We start from the raw sequence: 19,669 nt of genomic DNA on the forward strand, positions 1-19,669 counted from the left end.
GTAAGAGTCTAACTTTATTCTTTTGCATTTGTTGAAGAGACTGTCCTTTTCCTAACGAATGGTCTTGCCAAACTTGTTGAAAATTATTTGACTTTGTATTGAGGGTTTATTTCTGGTCTCTTGGAATAGTGTAACATTTTATTTTTTTAGTCCTTTACATCATTACCATTTATAAAACAGAAATTATGTGAAAGATCTTTTCATATCAACAGTGATTTTATTGAAATGAAGACAAGAAACTTAATCTTAGGTAATAAACACATAATTCTACACATCTTCAAGGTGTTACTCAGCCAAACAGGGCTACCACACAACAAAACCCAGAAACGTGCAATACTAACTCAATTCAGGAGTCTGATATTTTTCTGACTTTTAATCATTTAAGAAACACGCCCACCCAGGGGCGCCTGGGTGGTTCAGTCGTTAAGCTCTGCCTTCTGCTCAGGGCGTGATCCCACAGTCCTGGGATCAAGCCCACATCGGGCTCCTCCGCTGGGAGCCTGCTTCTCCCTCTCCCACTCCCCCTACTTGTCTTCCCTCTCTCACTGGCTGTCTCTCTCTGTCAAATAAATAAAATCTTAAACAAACAAACAAACAAACAAACATAGCTTTACATATTTGTGTGTGGAATATTGTCAAGCCTTGGTCTTCCCACTCCCCTTACCATTTATATCAAATGACCCTACACAGCATGGCTTACATATCATTAAACTGTCAGAACAATGTTTATAATCAGTGTATTCATTAAATTACCCTGAGTCCTTAATTTTCTAAAAGTTAGCAAACCTTCAAAGAAACCCAAACCATCCCACCCCCACGGGATAGACCATAACTGGAGAGTTCTAGAGGAGATAGTCTCTGAAAGGGGTACTAGTACTCTAGAAGTTTCAGTGAGTAAAAGGCAGTATCATGCACTTTGGAACCATAAACACGGCATTTCCATTGTGCTATTACAATTACATAAGCAATGCTTCTATTCTGTCAGCGTTGTTCATTTTTTATAGTTTGCATATATGCCACGGATCGCTCAGCAAGCAGCAGCTGGCACCCATACGCGCTTCATGGCGCTCTACAAAGGTGTCCCAACACCCACGGGCCTTTAGGGCAAAATGTGAAGCCGAAGCCACGGTGCGACCCCGACCGCGCTGCCTGAGAAGAACCCACGGTGGCCGGCTCCTCCAGGCACAGCCATCTGGCCCCACCCTTCCCCACAGAGGGCGCCCGCGCCTCCCCGAGCCGCTCCCTCCGCAGGGCGCGCGGCTTCTTGCGAGCGGCTTCTTGTGCGCCGGCGCAGGCTCCGCCTACCCGCTCGGCTCCGCCTTGCCGCCGCGACGCTTAAGGACCCGGCCCGGCGCGCACCACCTCCGCACCCTCTCGCGGGGCTGCGCTTGCGGAAGCATGGAGGGTGAGAGCACGTCCGCGGTGCTGTCCGGCTTTGTGCTCGGCGCGCTCGCTTTCCAGCATCTCAACACCGACTCGGACACGGTGAGACGAGGGGCGAGGCGGGCTCCGGCATCGCCTGAGAAGAGGCTCCGCACGGGCGCCCCCCGCTGCCCCGGTCCCCGCCCACGAGCTCCCCGCCGGCGCCCCGCTGGCTCTCTGCCCTGGCGCCCTGCCTTCCCCCGCTCCTGGGCCGTCCTAGGTGTGCCTCCCGGCCGCCAAGTCTTTTCCAGGACTAGCCCTCCCTCTTCTAACCAGTGTTTATTTCTTCGCCCTGACCGGAGTGTCCCACATGCCCCCGTTTCTCTCTTCCAGCGTCCCTCTTTTTTTCTGGTTAAACTTGGTAGTGAAAGGATGGAAAGTTCACAGAGCGTTCTCCCACTACGCTAGGAAGGTGGCCGGTTAACTTTCCGTTTCTCCTCACTGCCGTCAGTAGTTTTCAAAGACAGCTAAATTTTCTCGTGCACAGCAGCCACTGCGTGTTTGTTGAAATAGTAGCCTAGTGAGGGAATTGTAGAAGATGCATCCAGTGGCTGTTTGGGGGGAAGGCTTAGTGGATGACGAAGTCTAATTTGGTATATCAGGTATCTGACTTTTGTGTACATTGGTGTCAAATTTATGAAATTGTGAGGCCTCAGTTCCTTTTCTGATGCATTCCATTATAATGGAACCATTTAAGTTTATCCTCAAATATTAGTTATTATTTCATACTTCTACCAGGTTCAAAATGTCTGGATGACGTAATGAAGTAGTTTTTTAAATACCGTACACTTTTTTAAAACTTTTATGAAATCAGAAAAATACTATAAAACTTTGAGCCTGAGAAGTAGTGTCTTAGATTTAAGTGTTTAGTATGCTAGTACAGTTTAAAGAATACCATACTGAACAAAGCCCACTGATTTCTGCTAAATATTGTGCCCTTCATTTTATAACGTCTGTTATCTCTAAAATTGTTTTTTGGCACAATCCTAATAAGGTTGGAAGTGATATTTTTCATGTATACAATTTTAAATAGCCTTGTAGATTAACACCCGGCTGAGAGCAAATACATGGCGATTTAAAGTGTGTGCGACTGTGGAAATCATTCTGGAATGTCTTAGTGTGAATATAAACAGAATGGGTCCTTAAGTCTCTAGCTTAAAATATTAACTCTTGGGAAGTACCATAATGTTAGATGGGCTCTTATTTCTAACATCTTTTTCCTAACATCTTTAAAAGGTGGTTTTCTGGATAGCTGTACTTGGATTGACCCCACTTCCTTTCCCAGGGTTTATCTTGAACACAGGCTATAGAGTTCTGGATTGTTACCCCACGACTCCGGTAAAGACACATTATTGAAACATTTGGCTTGTGGTTTTTTAATGGAGTGGGGGTGGGGCATTCTTAACTAATTGTAAAGAAGATAAAATCTTTATTGTCTATTAAGCATATTGGGTCTTTAAATATGCCAAGTGAAATAATTAAAAAGTCCGAAATTCAAAGACCTCATTACTGGTGTGGCAAATGCCTGCATTTTAAAAACAAACAGGGCTCACAGCTCCCCTTTTAGATCAGACTGAATTCCAGATCTTTAATATTTTGTACAATTTTTAATCTAAGAACACTAATCATCGTGTCATTTCATAGCTCAGAAGCATCCACTGGCTTCCAGAAGCACGTGCCATTAATCCAGAGTCCTTGACCAGTTATTTGGGATGTTCCATTATCGGCGCTATTCCTATCTATGATTTCATTACTCAGAAATGGGAGCCTTCTCTGTTCCAAGGCAAACTGCTCTGCTCCTTCTTCTTCAAACATTGTGTGCTCATTTCTGGCTTTAAGCCTTTTACGTTCCAGGTGCGGTATTTACAATCTCTTCTGCTCATTTTATTATTTTATTTACAGTCTTTCTACTGTTCATGTTTCCTAACTACGCTGGAAATGCACCTGTTCTTTCTTTTGGGTACCCGGGGCTGTAGCACACACTTTGTATACATTGTGAAACACTTGGGAAATATTGGTTAGTTAAGTGAGTGGTTAATTCAATCAGATATTCCATATACTGCTTATTTTTATCTTTATAGGAAGGTTTTCTTCTTGGGGAAGTGAAAGGTGAAGCCAAGAATAGTATTACTGATTCCCAAATGGACGATGTTGAAGTTATTTATACAATTGGTGAGTCACTTACTTCTGTGTCTCTTATATTTGGTGGTTTATGCTGAACAGGATCAGCATAAATTAGTTTTTAAATTGTTTTAAGAAACAGATAAAACATTTTAAAGCAAATTTTATTGCATTCATTTCTCAATTAAAATTATGGCCGTGGCCTGCTAAAGCAAGAAAGAGTGTGGGACATAGAATGCAGATAAGACTACCATGGGGAAACAAGGATGGAGTAGCTCCTGCTTATATTTAAGTGGCAGGAAGATGGCCCAGCAAAAGGAGAAGGAACCAGCAAGCAAGACCAAAAAAATAAAAAATTAAAAAAAATAAAACAGTTCAGACAAAAACATTAAATGCAGCAGAAAAGTTGGAAGAGTACTGAAAAAACTGTGGTGAAATCACTGAAAACCCTCAGAACTTGTGGAGTGTAATGGGGAAAAGGCCAGCCTGCAGAGAGGTTGAGGAGTGGGAGGAGAAGCACCTGCAGCAGGTGGCAGCTATTCTCTCAGGAAGAAGGGCAAAGGGAGCTTTAAAATATGTAGGGGCTTTTCTGCTTACCTAATACATGATTTTTTTCTAAGCATATTTTGAAAAACAAAATTGGCGGGCTTTATTAAAAAAATGTGGCATGATGACATCAGATTGTGTCATGACCACTTTCCCATGTTAAATAAGCCTCTAAGTATTATTGTTTATAACTGCATTGTATTCTCTGTGATTTCAGCAGTCCTTTAAATAAATTAAAATCAGTTTCCAGGGGCGCCTGGGTGGCACAGCGGTTAAGCGTCTGCCTTCGGCTCAGGGCGTGATCCCGGCTTTATGGGATTGAGCCCCACATCAGGCTCCTCTGGTATGAGCCTGCTTCTTCCTCTCCCACTCCCCCTGCTTGTGTTCCCTCTCTCGCTGGCTGTCTCTATCTCTGTCGAATGAATAAATAAAATCTTTAAAAAAAAAAAAAAAAATCAGTTTCCAGTTTTTCATTTTCACAAATTATGCCACAGTGAACATCCTTATACATTTTTCTACATTTATTATACATTTTTCTGGAGGTGGTGTTACGGTGTTAAAGGATTTGAGCATTTTTAAGGTTCTTGATCTGTATTAGCAAATTGCTTTCCAGAAAGATTGTATCAGTTTATAGTTCCTGTATGTCATTTTTTTGTTTGCCACTTTAAAAGGTTAAAAATGGAAGTATATCTGTAAATTTACATATGTATATAAGTTTATATATGTGTAAAGTAAATATATAAAGTAAATTCAGTCTCATTAGAGTCTCTTTGGCAACCACTGTTTTACGAGTATTTTTTTGCTCATTAACAATACACACGTATATAAATGTGTATGTATTTTTATATATACAAATGGGATTATACTATATATGGATAAATAGTTCCAAGATAAGTATCTCCACTGATACTGTTTTATTAGTGCAGAATAGTATCAATGTGTATAGTTTGTCCCTCTTTCTAATGGCTCTATATTCCTGCTGTATCTACATACCATCACTTATATAATCAGCAATGAATGACTTACTATTTTTTTGTTTATAGAAAACACTTCGTAGTGCATATATCTCTATGCCTTGAGTCTGTTGGAAAGTCAAATTCCTTGTAGCCATTGCCTTTGGAAAAGTCATGCTATCTTAAGACTCCTCCACGATATGTAAAAATGCGTGGGTCCCCATACTGTTGCCACCAGTAGGTATTATCCAATTTTTTAATCTTTGCCAATTTGATAAATAAAAATAATTTTAATTTGTATTTCTTAATTACAGATGAGGTTGAGTGTTTATTACTTTGCAGACAGCTTTTGTTTTTTGAAAAGGACAGGCCTATTGCATGCTTTGACTTTATTTCTGCTGAAGTATTTTGCTTTTTCTGACTGATTTGTAATTTGCTTTTTCTGACTGATTTGTAATACCATGTTATAACTCAAAGTAATTGGCCTTTTGTCCTGTGTTACATGTTTATACGGTTTGTAATTTTACTTTGTTAATGGTGTTTTTTCCTGCTGAGACACAAGCTTTATTTATTTTTTTTAAGATTCATTTATTTGAGGGGATGAGGGGCAGAGGGAAAGAAAATCTTAAGCAGCTTCCACACTGACACTCAGCATGGAACCCACTTAGGGCTTAAATTTCAGGACCCTGAGATCATGACCTGAGCCACAACCAAAAGTCTGACACTTAACCCACTGAGCCACCCACCTGCCCCAGACACAAGCTTTAAAAGCAAACCGTTGGGACATTTTCCCCCCTAACTGTAACTGGCATGTTGCCCAAAGTAATCAAACATTTTAAGGAGTTTAATTAAACAACCATTTATTGAACAACTCCATTGTGCTGGGAACAATGCTAAGCTTCAGGGTACTAGGCAAGTGCTGAAGGAACACTTAAGTATTTGCTCAGATTATTTTAAAATGTTGGATCACTAGATGACTAACAAGTAAAATCCAATCTGTACAAATTACTACACTTCTTTGGTTAATGAGATTTTCATCCTACACATTTTCAAACATACACCAGCATATGTTTGGCCAGTTATCACTAACAGACCATTTCTGTTCAGTTTTGTTTTGTTTTGTTTTTCAGACAGGGATTTATCTGAGGATAACATACATTGCTAGAAGAAAATGTCTAAAGAGGATGATCACTTTTCCTTTTTTTAAAAAGACTGAATTATTTTTATTAATATACACATAAAGTTGTTGAAATGGTGATGTCATGTAGTTTTCTCTTTAAAGAAGGCACTTGCAGATACAAACATGCAGAGATGTCTCCAGCCTTCAGATGTTTGCTTGAAGAGATTGTTCAACAGCAGTTTGATAACCGGTTTCCTTATCTAGCTGAAGAGTCGCAGATTCTCTGTAATCAAACTGATGTCTTTGATTTAAGTGACTAAAAAAATGTCTAGTAATCTGGCTAGGATCTGCCCAAAGAAGAGACACACAAATAGGACATGTCACGGGAACTTTCTGAAATAGATGATTGCTGTTCCAGTGATCCAGTAAATGCTGTCTGGTAAAATTTTATTTTTGACACAAGGGACACTTTAAAGTGGGAAGCTGAGAAGAACTTGTATTCTCTTTGTTGTTTTTAAAGTAATCTCTGCACCCAAAGTGGGGCTCAGATTCTCAACCCTGAGGTCAAGAGTCGCATGCTTTGCCAACTGAGCCAGCCAGGCACCCCAGAACTTGTATTCTCTTGACAAGTTTCTGTGTTAGCAGGTGTGGATGTTTCACTCCTAACTGTTCCTTCGATAATTTTGAAAGATCTGAAAGTTTGGAATGATAGAGGGAACACCATATTCATCTTGATATTTCTTACAAGATATATAATGGTGTCTTATGCCATAGAATTTCATCTCTTTTGCACAGAATTTAGATGTATTTAGATGTATTTTTATTGACAAGAATAAAACTCCCGGGGCGCCTGGGTGGCTCAGTCGTTAAGCGTCTGCCTTCGGCTCAGGGCGTGATCCCAGCGTTATGGGATCGAGCCCCACATCAGGCTCCTCTGCTGGAAGCCTGCTTCTTCCTCTCCCACTCCCCCTGCTTGTGTTCCCTCTCTCTCTGGCTGTCTCTCTCTGTCAAATAAATAAATAAAATCTTAAAAAAAAAAAAAAAGAATAAAACTCCCTTCCTAAAAGACACTGGGTTTTTTTTTCTTAGTCTGTAGTTAACATTGACAAATCCTTTATGAAGCAACTACTTGGAATAATAAAAGATAATGCCTTTAGCAGCTGTTGTCAACTGGGTAAAAGTAGAGCATAACCTTTTTAGAACTCTATGAAAATATAGCAACTTTAAATTTATCTCGTGTTGCCGATCATTATTAAACCTGTTTAGAGGGAATGTAGTGTTCTAGTTAAGACTGAGGCACTGGGTTTGAATTTTGGCCCCACCATTCTCTCTGCCTGTTACCTCATCTTTAAATGGAAGGAATGATATAACATCTGTGTCATAGGTTTGTTGTGTGGATTAAATGAGATAATGTTAAAGTACTTCTTTGCTCCGTATATGCCATTCATATGTGAAGTGCTCAATATATGCTATTCAAATGATAATCAATGTAATCATAACAAAAAATTCCTTTTTTCCAGACATCCAGAAATATATTCCATGCTATCAGCTTTTCAGGTATGTTGTAAGAGCAAGTAAATGATCCATTGTGAAAATTACTCTCTGCAAATGAAGTAATTTTTAAAACAAAACATCTTAATTATCAGTTTATACATGGTGGTACTGATAAAAGTGAAAAGACTTTTTAAAAAATACCTGAAAATTCACTTGTTCATTTCAACCCTATCTAATGGTTCTTTCTCTGTATTTATATGCTTGCTTTAGCTGGTCTCCCCGACTCTCCCAGGTACCAGTTTACCTAGAGGATTGCTTTTCTCACACTCAGTCACCTCATTGCATATTATAAACTCAGTGACAGTTCTCATACGTCAGCAGCAGCCCTTTTTTCTACTCTTTCATTCAGCTTATTTCATCATTTGTTTTCTCACTTACCATATATTTAATCTTTTGTCTGTTAACTGATTAGGTTTTTTATCCAGCCTGCTTCCTCTTGCCTTCCTATGGTGAAAATTTGTGTTATTACTCCCACAGATAGTAATAGTACTGTGGCCCTAATAGGCTATGATATTTTAAAAAACTTTTCGCTGAGGTATAACGTATATATAGAAAAGTACACACATAAATGAGTTTTCATAAACACCTGTAACCACAACATCTGTAGTTTTAATGAAGTAACTTTATGATTTATATAAACCATACTTGAAAAATCAGCATTTCTATCTTACAGTCACACTGTATGTACACTAAGGTTGTGTAAGAATTGCAGTGGAGCATATGGTAAGGGTGAAAAGGATCTGTGGTTGGGGATGACAGAAATCAAGGCTACCAGAAAGAGATAGAATTTGGATAGTGTTTTACATACAATGGACATATAAAAATATTTGTTGAATGAGGGATTCTTGGTGGAGACTCATAAAACATACTTTCCTGAGGGACTCTGGAGCAGCAAAAGATTAGGAAGGAAGAGTGAAAAGAAAAAGTGATTTAAAATCTGGCAACTGCCTTAAATAATTATACCAACTTAATAGAGTCTTAGAATGGAGGAAGCCCGTCTGATGCAGTGATAAGAAACCCTCAGCCTTTTAGCCTCACAAGATAAAGGGGAGGGAGGCATAAGGAGAACCCCCTGAAAAGGCTGTCATTCAGTAAAATTTTCTACACACTTCATTTTCCCTTAGCAAAACAATAAGCCTAAAAAGTTCATGATATAACCAATGCCACAGAACTGGTTAATGGTATTGTTTTAAATAATACAGGTAAACATGTTAAAGCCTTTTGATACCATACTTCTTGGAGTCCCAGTTGGATAAGCTTTAATCCCCAGTTTTTATGCTAATACAGAGGGTGCCAAAGTATGGCCCATTTTTATAGGCCATCTATGAGTAGTTAATATATTTTTTAAGGGTTGTTTAAAAAACAAAAAGAACAACAGAGGAATATGCAGCAGAGACTGTGTCCAGCAAAGCCTAAAATATTTACTGTCTGGCCCTTTACAGAAAAGTTTGCCACCCCTTTTCTAATAACATTGTTTCTCAAAGTTTTCTGCTGAAAAACACCGAATCACTTATCAAGAATCTAGAGGAAACATCTGGAAAACAGTCCACTGAAGCCTAAAACTTAGTCACTTAAAAAATTATGCAGTTTAACATGAATTCTGCACAATATCTTTGTATATAAAAATGGCCCCTCTTCCCAGGAACTTCACATAAAAACAGTGTTTGCACAGAGTGTACACTGTTATCCTGTTGTTTCTTATATACCTGGTGTATTGCCTTATGCCCCACTTTGAGAAGTGGGAAGTGGATCGTGCTAGAGAAATACAGGAATAAACTGTTGTATTTAGAGTATTCATGTTAGAATAATAAACAGGTAAAGTGGAGGGATCTGTTTGATCAGTTGAAATCCCCTTTTGATAGGTGGAACACTCCATTTTGTCTATTTTCCCATTAAAATTTTTTGATAGAGGATTTTTAATGTAAGTCTTTTTAAGTTAAAAAGCTTGCTTATTAGGATATCTTTTTTTTTCAGTTTGACATAACTAAATTTTGGTACAGATTAGAACTACCAGTAAAAGCCTATTACAGTGAATATTATTTATAAAGGATTTTGCATAACAGGTATTTCACCATCATAGAAAAGAATATTGTTTATTTCAGTGGATGTTAAAAGGAGGAACCTATTCTCTGCAATCCCTGTTACTGGAGAAGGAAGAAAGCTGGAAGTAAACACTTTAGAATCTTTTAGAATTGTCTTTCAATTCTCCCTACTATCTTTGACATTCCAGCAGAACAAAGACCACTAAACTAAACCAATATCTAAACCCCTTGCCCCCTCCCCCTCAAAAAACACCCCAAAACCAACCAGCTCCTAAAGCACTTCTCAACTTGAAGGAGTTATAGCTTTTGGAATTAGCAGTGAATAAACTGTCTTTTTGTTGTTGTGTTTCATTCTCATACATTCTTTTGTATGTAACAATATTGTAAAAAAAAGTTTTAATAAGTAAACTGTGAAGGAATTGTGAACTGGCCATGTTTAAAACTTATGTTTAATGGATAGTTTGGTTTTTTTTAGGCTTAAAAAAATGTGGTGCCAAACTTATTTCTTGAAGTTTCTCCACTCCTTTTCCTTTCTCATTGTTTATGGGCCTCATATTTCTATCACTTTAAGTCTGTTAATTTGAGAAACTTCTCTATTATTACTTTTAGAACTTCATCTGACCAGCAAGTGGGTATATGGATTTTGGCTGGGTAAGGAGTAACTGGAATTAAAAGTGCTAATAAATTCGTATTTTTAGCCTATTTGAAATGCCTTTAATTTGGGCTTTTACAGCTTTTATAATTCTTCTGGTGAACTAAATGAGCAAGCACTGAAGAAAATATTATCAAGTGTCAAAAAGGTATTCCCTGACTTACCTTTTGTTTCTTGTTTGTTTGTTTGTTTGGTATTATATATATTATTTTCAGCTCTGAAAAACGTGTAATAGTTTAACAAAACTTTTAAGCAGCACTTGTCTTCACAATGTCATGTAAGCAGGTGAGGAAAGACTTGTTCTTTCCAGAAACTCAGAAATTTTGCTCTCAGAGCAAAACTAGTCATTAAAAGTATTAATCTTGTTCTTATCCTCGGCTGTTCTAATTAGCATTGATCTCTTCCTCTTCTACATTGCTACCATACCCCTTCCGAGTACCATTTATTCTAGGACTTAATTCATTACTAGTCTTTTACATAGCTGTAGTTACTAGCACTTTGCTATATAGACTCTCACTGGAACCCTCTACTGCATACTTGGTATTTAATTAAGACTTGTTGAGTGATCAAAATAGGGTTTTTTCCCAAAAACAAATGGGGGGATGGGTACTTCTTAAAACATTTTGAACTCTGAGTTGAGAATAAAAGTAGATTCAGTAAAAGAAGTTTCTTTTAAAAACCATCCTTTGATGAAAATGCTTTGGGCTTTCCCCCCAATTATATTTGGATATTTAAAATGTACCTGTAAAAAGTTTTTAGTTTTAAAAAGAAGAGAACTCATTTTAATTTCCTCAGTTTAAATGTGCAGATACAAAACTTAGTTGCTAAAGTTGTCACACGCCGATCTCTAAGCACAGTGGTTGCTTTTCTCTTATAATTATTAAGTTCTCAGTGAATGAGATTTATTTTTCCAGTTTAAAAAAATTTAGTAATACTGGGGCGCCTGGGTAGTGCAGTCGTTAAGCGTCTGCCTTCAGCTCAGGGCGTGATCCCGGTGTTCCGGGATCGAGTCCCACATCGGGCTCCTCCGCTGGGAGCCTGCTTCTTCCTCTCCCACTCCCCTGCTGTGTTTCCTCTCTCACTGGCTGTCTCTCTGTCAAATAAATAAATAAAATCTTTAAAAAAAAATTATAAAAAAAAATTTAGTAATACTAACAAATTTGTTCAGCAGATGTTACAGTTTTATAAAACCATTTCATCTGATCTTACTCAATTTTGAAACCAACTCTGTGGGATAGGTGATATCATTCCCATATAAATTTCAGTTAAAAGTTACTGGGTTCAGTTTACTTATTTAGCTAACCAAGTACCCGAACAGAAGTTAACTTGTTTTCATTGACATTTTCTTCATTTAAATTTTGACTAAAGACTAAGATTTTAAAATACCAAATACCAGAAAGAAACTAGAGGAAGTTAGGAATTTTTTCCCCTGTACTAATAAAATAGTAGCCCTTTAACTGAATGGAAAGTAATTTGACTGTAAGTCACTTTGCATACTTTAAAAATAAAGTGTAGGGGCGCCTGGGTGGCTCAGTTGGTTGGGTGAGCCTTTGGCTGGGGTCATGATCCTGGGGTCTTGAGATGAGCCCTGCCCCATCGGGCTCCCTGATTGGCAGGGTGTCTGCTTCTCCCTCTGCCCCTTCCCCCTCCTAGCTCATTCTCACTCTCTCTTTCTCTCTTAAACAAAATCTTCAAAGAAATAAAATAAAATAAATAGAAAAAAAAGTGAAGTGTATACTTAAGTTTGTGCTTTGTTTATATATGCCCCAAATCTTGCTAAATTTAAGAAAGCCATTTTTAAGGCTGTCAACTTTACTGCTTAATTATGATAGTGAGACATGTAATAATTACAACCATTAAGGTGTACACCTGATATTTTTTTTGTATTTTCTCTCAGGCTGTGGTTGGTTGGTACAAATTCCGCCGTCATTCAGACCAGATCATGACATTTAGAGAGAGACTGCTTCACAAAAACTTACAGAATCATCTTTCAAGCCAGGAACTTGTTTTTCTACTGTTAACACCAAGTATAATAACAGAAAGCTGCTCTACTCATCGGCTGGAGCATGCCTTATATAAACCTCAGAAGGGGTAAATGTTGGCCAGTCACTGGCTATTTTCAGTTAATAGAAAAATATACCCAATTGTACTTTTGCCTCTTACAAATATTTTCAAATATTGTTGCATTAGATTGTCACAATCACCCCCTGAAGTTGGTCTACCGTGTTTCTTTATAGATGGGAAAATGAAGGTTAGATAAGGAGATTAGAAGCCCAGGATGGAACGATGACTGGAACGATCATGAGTGTTTTTGGCACCAAGGATTTGTTATTATTTACCATAAAGTGGAAAGCTGGTTGCTAAAGGACATAGTATGGAACTAAGCCTAGGTACTTGAGCAGCTTTTCTCTAACCTCTGCAACGAAGCAAGGCCCACCAAATGAGTTAATTCCCCCTCCCAAGTAATACAGCATTCTCATGGAACATGAGGATGAAGTAAGGGAGTAACAACTAAGATTAATTTTACTATTCATGGAAGACATGATAAATCTCAACAATACTGCCTATTTTTACATGTTAAAATAGCCATTACAGTACTACTTTCACACAACTGTCTTACACTGTGCACATTTCACCACTTTTAAAGGCATTTGCCTCAAGTCAGTAAATTTTATCTCAGGTAAGTAGTATGGAATGGGGTTTTTTTTTGTTGTTTTTTAATCTTGTAGGGGAAACTTCAAGTATAAAGTTTAAGTTTATAAACTTTAAGTTTATACTTTAAAGTTTTGTTTCTTCAGACTTTTTCACAGAATACCGTTAGTGGTGGCCAATCTGGGCATGTCTGAACAACTGGGTTATAAAACTGTGTCAGGTTCCTGTGAATCCACTGGTTTTAGCCGAGCAGTAAAAACACACAGGTGAGATTCTTCAACTGCTTTCCCACTAAACTTACTCCTATTCATTTTTTGAAACTAATTTTTTGTTACGCAGAATAAAAATGAAAACTAATGACCACCTTATTCAAGTAAAACAGACTGTTTTTACTTTCTCCGTATTTCCTTCTAGCACTTGTCCATTTATAATGTACAAAAAAGGAGGGGTGTTTTATATCCTGTATGTGTCCACATATGTATTCTAAGAATAAGTAGGTAGTCTCAAAATAATTTTCTAAGGCAGCAGTTTAGATTAAAGGCATGAAATTAGACTGGATATTAAGTAATGACAATAATACGAGGCTTTAGCCAAGACTCACTCATACCTAGAGGCTTCTGAGCGCTAACTTTTTTGTGTTCATTAAGGGAATAGTTAATGTCAGAAATAACACTGGTACTATAGAGTGCTTACTAGAATAGAAACTGAGAGTAAGGGACTAGATATTTATTTATTTTTGTGTCCCCACAAGGATTAACCGTTTTATAGAAACTGAATACCACGCTTCATTGATTCTAAGCCAGAGTTTTACATCTCAAATTGGGATATTTTACAAACTGTGCCTTGGCCCTTTTTTTCCCCTTTTTGGTATATAATATAATGTTGCCTCTTTCAGTCAGTGATGACTTAAATTCAATAAAATATTCTTAAAATGGACTGGTCCCCATTGCCAAGAAAGAAACTTTTTTCTCCCCCTCTCTCCTTCAGTCTTTATTTTTACTTAACCTCTTTTGAGTCCTGGCAATAGTACTTAAGAGGCTTCAAAGTCCACTAATGTAAAGATATAGAACTAAGTTTTCTGATTGGTTTTGCTGTGAAACAAGTAGGTTGACAAAATATGGTCCCTACAAAATCAGTGAAAAAAAATCTCTTGCTCCTCAACTACAAATAAGTGTTTCATTGTAGCATTAAAATGACTTCTATACATTTGCCTGACAAAATGGTAATTTTTACAGCTCTGAATTTTTTACAGAAGATGGATCTTTAAAGGAGGTACATAAAATAAATGAAATGTATGCTTCTTTACAAGAGGAATTAAAGGTAAGTTAACATATCAAACACTTAAAAAAGACTACTTCTAGAGTTCATATCAAATTGATAACTAAATTTTTTTAGGGAGAACTTGACATTTGATTAGGTTTATATTTTTGTAGTAGTTTAGGTTTAGTAACAAAGACCTCAGTCTCAGTGGTCTAATAAACAAAAGTTTAGTCTCACATATCTTGGCTGCAGCTCTGCTCTTATTCTAAGTGTCATCCTCATTCTAGGAGCCAGAGTGAAAAAGCAGCCCTTATTAGGACACGCTTTTCTCGTGACAAGGGGAAAGAGCAAGAAAGCTGGTAGACATTCACAACAGCTCTTAAAACTTCTCAGAGCTGGCAGGTCACTTCTACTCACATTTCATTGGCCAGATTATATATCCCTATTTCATGGCAGTAGGGATATATATAATTCTTTTACAGGACAAAAAGGGAAGCAATATTTGAGAACTAAATAATCGACCACTTCTATCTCACTGAATATATCTCACTACTAACTTCTATCTCACTGAATCAGTTGAGAAGTAGACCTCAAGATGGGATTAGACATGTAAGAGATTTATTAGGCCTGAGAAGGAAAAAAGGGGGTAGGAGCAAGAGCAGGCCGGGAGACTTGTAATGCTGAGTCTGACACCTGAGAAAGGAGACAGAAAGGGAGGACAGTTGGGTGAGGGAGCTTTAGACTGCAGGGCCAGAGTGGTTTTAGCCAGACTGATGGGAGTCTCAGCGAAGTTATCCTACTGGAATGGATTTGTACTAATACCTCACTGTGCTCAGTCATTGGTTAAGAGCAGCCTAGGGGAAGCGTGGCTTCAGTAGTGGACCCAAAAGGATGGTAGCTGGGGCTGTTAGTCAACTATGCTTCCTCCAGATGGAGATATGAGTAGTATATTCCATGGCTACCATACTCATCGATATAGCACATTAAGAGAAGTAGGGTTAATACATTTTATACTAATATTGCTCACTATTTTTTAATGTGAATGTTAATATGGAAATTTTAGAAAATAGAGAAACATCCAGAATCCCGTCACTGCAACATAACTATTTTCACTTTGCCGTATTTTCTAGTTTTTCTCTAATTATGTACATGCTTTTACATAGTTGATAGTGATGGAGGCTTATAAATTTGTGTCGTTTTTATTTGATGTAATTAAGCATTTTTCATTTCAAAGGCATTAAGCATTTTTGCTACATATTCAATGGCAGTGTATTTCATATAGCAATATATTACAACTCTTATGTCAAAAGTACTAACTCCGGCTAAAATAGGGAATGTAGAGGTATATTACAGGGACTGTAGGCAGAAAGCAGCTGAGCTTCAGGAAGGAATTGGAACCAGGAGCTGGAATGCGTCAGAACTTACTTTTTCCCTTTGTGTCTGCACATTGGTTTCCTTCATAGTACCTACAGATCTGTTTGTTCATTCACTGGCTAACCAGAGAACAGCAACTTAGATCTGTTCAGAAGACTGGGATTTGCCAGCTGGCTATGTGGTATCTCTCCTTGGGTCAGTTAGGGTGAAAGTTGATGAAGGGGTTACTGGTGAACTTTTATGGCATGGTGGACAAGATCGTGAGAAATAGGCTGGGCAGATATCCTAAAATGCATCCATTTTAAAACTAAGCATGAAGAAGTAAAAAACTAACATTCTAAAACTAGATGTAACAACCTATTACCCTATAATTGGAAATCAGTTACTTTTGATTTGATATTATACTAAGAAACATCATCTTATATAAATTTTTATTATTTACTTAAAATATATTCCCAAAATGAAGTCATGGAATCAAAGGGTATTTTAACTAGTACTTAAAACTGATGACAAGTAAAGACAGTCTGCTTTTCAAAAGTCATTTCTTGGGGCGCCTGGGTGGCACAGCGGTTAAGCGTCTGCCTTCAGCTCAGGGCGTGATCCCGGCGTTGTGGGATCGAGCCCCACATCAGGCTCCTCCACTATGAGCCTGCTTCTTCCTCTCCCACTCCCCCTGCTTGTGTTCCCTCTCTCACTGGCTGTCTCTATCTCTGTCAAATAAATAAATAAAAAATCTTTAAAAAAAAAAAAAAAGTCATTTCTTTTACACTAATTAAAAATCTGTAATAGTTTTTTATAACAATAAAACATTACTTTTCCTTATTGTTTCTTAATATTAAATGTTTGCAGTAAATATGCATCTCTCAAAATACTACAGTATTTTTTTGTTTCAAAGTGACTGAAATATTTATTTCTGTGTGTTATCAAGCAGATAACTGGTGTGATAAAGCTGTGTATAAATGGGAAGTGAATACATCTGGAAAGCATTTTATAACTTATAAAGCACCATAAAAGTGCTTGTTGAGTTCCTTCAGAAAATAGCAACATAAAATAAAGTTTTATAAAGGCTAATAATATTTGATACTGTGTACCACAAAGGATTTTCTATAATTTGCGAAGCTAGACTGTAGTACACAACTTGGAATTTTATTTATGCCCTTAAATTATTTCATTTTGCAGAGTATATGCAAGAAAGTAGAACACAGTGAGAGAGCAGTAGAGAAACTACTAAAGGATGTAACCAGATTGAAACAGGAAATTAAAAAAAGAAAACAGGCACAAATTCAAGCAGCACGTAAGTAAAAGGTTCACACATCACTACCTTCTGTGCTTTAAAAAAATCCTCACTGATGTGAATTATGGATGAGCTGGCTACACTAACTGATTATCTAACTTAGGGTTAAAAATAATCGTTTTATTAATACTCTTAAATCCTGCTGAATAAAGAACTTGCTATTATTGTAGCTATACTATATTGTTAATATTAAAAAATACAATTTAAACTTTTTTTTAGAATACAGTGGCATATAAATTAGTATTTGGGAATATGCACACCATTTTTCTCAATTTAGAGGACTTTTTGACTTTACTAACAAATAGATTGCTACAAAAGCTTTGTAGAACAAATATTGTATGTTGAACTGTTGTTTTATTTTGTTTAGGAGAAAACATCGAAAAAGACCCACAGGAGAACATTTTTCTTTGTCAAGCTTTACGGACCTTTTTTCCAGATCGCGAATTTCTTCATTCATGTGTTATCTCCTTGAAAAATAGGCATATTTCTAAAAGTAGCTGTACTGCCAACCACCAACTCAATGTGATAGACAACCTGACCTTAATGGTAGAATGCACTGACATTCCTGAAGCTAGTCCAGCTAGTGGTGCACCGCAAATGATTAAACGTAAAGCTTTAGATACCGATGATGGATGGCAATTCAAGAAGTCACGGCCATTAGAGATACAAAACAAACCATCTAAAACAGATACTGATAGTAGTAATCAAGAAAAAGCATCCACAATGAGCAGCCCTGAAACAGATGAAGACATTGAAAAAATGAAGGGTTCTGGTGACTATCCACAGTCTCCTACATTTTGATCCTTTTAGGCCAAAAGGACATTTTTAATTGGCTGAAGGGTGGTAAAGCCATTTATATTGTTTTTGCTATGTTCAGGTATTTGCAATAATACATAAATTCTAGTACATTTATTTTTTAAAGCACTTTATTTTAAAACCATAACCTTTTTTTGTCCCCCCCCCCCCCCTTGTGAAAGATTTTAAGTAATTCCCCTACACCCAACATGGGGCTTGAACCCACAACCCCAAGATCAAGAGCTGCATGTTCCACCAACTGAACCAGCCAGGTGCCCCCCCCCCATTTGCTCTTTTACAAAACTGTTGAGGGAAAAGCTTAAATGATATTCTTTTAAATTTCTATAGCATTCTTTAGCATTGGAAAAGAAAAACCTTACTTTCACAATAGAAAAAAAAGATGTCTAAAGTTAATATGAAATGCATTTCATTTTTATCTAAGTCTTTGTAATTCCTGCTCCTTAAGTTATGATAAATGGCTAGGATTGCCAAATAAAATGCTGGACAACATGCAATATTAGGCATTGAAAACTTATTGCTTTAATGAATAATTGAATTTGAATCGGAGTCCAAATTTAATTACATGTCCTAGATTTCTGTTTGCTAAATCTGGCAGTTCTAATTATGGCAAAACTATAATGCAGCACAAATCTCCCTCCCTAGTCTGGAGTCCTCTACACTAAATTGAATGAATCCAGAATTTGAATACAGAACAAGCCTGGTAATGTAGTGTGTCTAAGATCAGCAGCTGGTCAGGTAGCTGAAAAGGCCAGTTAAAATGGGACTCAAAAGTGGTACATATGTGTGTGGGTATGTCTATCACAGAGATTTCATTTTAACATAAAGCAGAATTGTACATTCATTTGTCAACTTTTTGTTATAGGACTAGGAACTTTTCTGGGAGTATATTGGTGTTCCTGTGTAAATCACATCCATTATTTAACCTTTACAATTCCCAGTTTTAGTTTCTTTAAAGTGAAGAATTTAAAGAAATTTGAAAAGCAACCTAAGTACAAAATGCTTTTTTTTCATTTCACAGAACCCTCCTACTTACAACGTTCTTCAGTTGTCCTAACCACACCTAACTTGACAACTATTTTTTTAAAGGTAGTTATATTTTTGTAAATCTTTCAAAAGCATTTACTTCATTTTCAATGCAACAATACCTTTAATGCTTATACTTCATCAATACAATGACAGACAAAACTAACACGGGTCTGGGAACAAAATAGCTGCCTCTTGGCAATGCAAAACTCAGCAGGTTTGAAGTCATGGGCTTCAGTATGATTTTGAGGAGGGAAAGCCTCAGTTTAACCCAGTGAGTTGGTTAAGTGGAAGTTGGCTAAAAGAGCTTTTACTGTGTTTTTTGTATTTGTCTTTTCCATAATTGTGAGAATTTTCCATGATGCCTATACATCATATGAAGCCTTCACGTTTTACTTGCTGGATGAAATGCTGCACACACACTTTGACCATTGCTTTTCCATCTGCTACTTCCTAAGTGACAGAACAAATTGTTAGCTACTATCAAAACTATCTTTTATCTATGTTAACATGCATTAGTTATCATGGGGTGCTAATGAAGCCCACATAACAGCAGGGATATTCTGTACAAATGAGTTTCTGTTGGGATTGTTAAACTGGTTACCTAAGAGGCACTATGGTGTAACACCACAGGCAGAGGGAGGAGTAGTCTGAAGGTTGGCAGTCTGAAGCCTAACTTAGAAATAACCACAAATAGGAGCGCCTGGGTGGCTAGTTGGTTAAGCTAACTATATTTGCCCAGGTCATGATCTCAGGATCTTGGGATCAAGTCCCGCTTCCGGCTCCCTGCTCAGCGAGGAGTCTGCTTCTCCCTCTGCCCCTCTCCACCCCCCCACCTTG

At 37.4% G+C, this 19,669-nt stretch overlaps 1 protein-coding gene and 1 long non-coding RNA gene across 6 annotated transcripts; one reads left to right on the forward strand and one right to left on the reverse strand.

Annotated features, from left to right (window-relative positions):
* The first annotated feature begins 1,313 nt into the window (after nt 1–1,313).
* ABRAXAS1 (abraxas 1, BRCA1 A complex subunit) lies at nt 1,314–18,647 on the forward strand. Of its 5 annotated transcripts, XM_040625048.1 has the most exons (10): nt 1,314–1,485; nt 3,067–3,276; nt 3,504–3,594; nt 7,683–7,719; nt 10,492–10,558; nt 12,308–12,501; nt 13,209–13,328; nt 14,298–14,382; nt 16,876–16,990; nt 17,358–18,647. In XM_040625048.1, the coding sequence occupies exons 1-10, from the start codon at nt 1,399–1,401 to the stop codon at nt 17,789–17,791; spliced, it is 1,440 nt and encodes a 479-aa protein (XP_040480982.1). In that variant the 5' UTR covers nt 1,314–1,398; the 3' UTR covers nt 17,792–18,647. The 5 variants fall into 5 exon arrangements, with proteins under 5 accessions (XP_040480982.1, XP_040480983.1, XP_040480985.1 ...); XM_040625049.1 differs by lacking the exon at nt 3,067–3,276; XM_040625050.1 differs by lacking the exons at nt 3,067–3,276; nt 10,492–10,558 and adding an exon at nt 5,133–5,279 and having other exon boundaries at nt 1,467–1,485.
* LOC121101443 lies at nt 5,891–8,645 on the reverse strand. The gene is made up of 2 exons (XR_005833421.1): nt 8,095–8,645; nt 5,891–6,509 (listed from the first exon to the last, which is right to left on the reverse strand). It is a non-coding gene; the product is annotated as an uncharacterized LOC121101443 (long non-coding RNA).
* Nucleotides 18,648–19,669: the final 1,022 nt, after the last annotated feature.

The sequence above is a fragment of the Ursus maritimus genome, unplaced genomic scaffold (assembly GCF_017311325.1).
Source record: "Ursus maritimus isolate PB19 unplaced genomic scaffold, ASM1731132v1 scaffold_8, whole genome shotgun sequence".
Taxonomy (NCBI): Eukaryota; Metazoa; Chordata; class Mammalia; order Carnivora; family Ursidae; genus Ursus; species Ursus maritimus.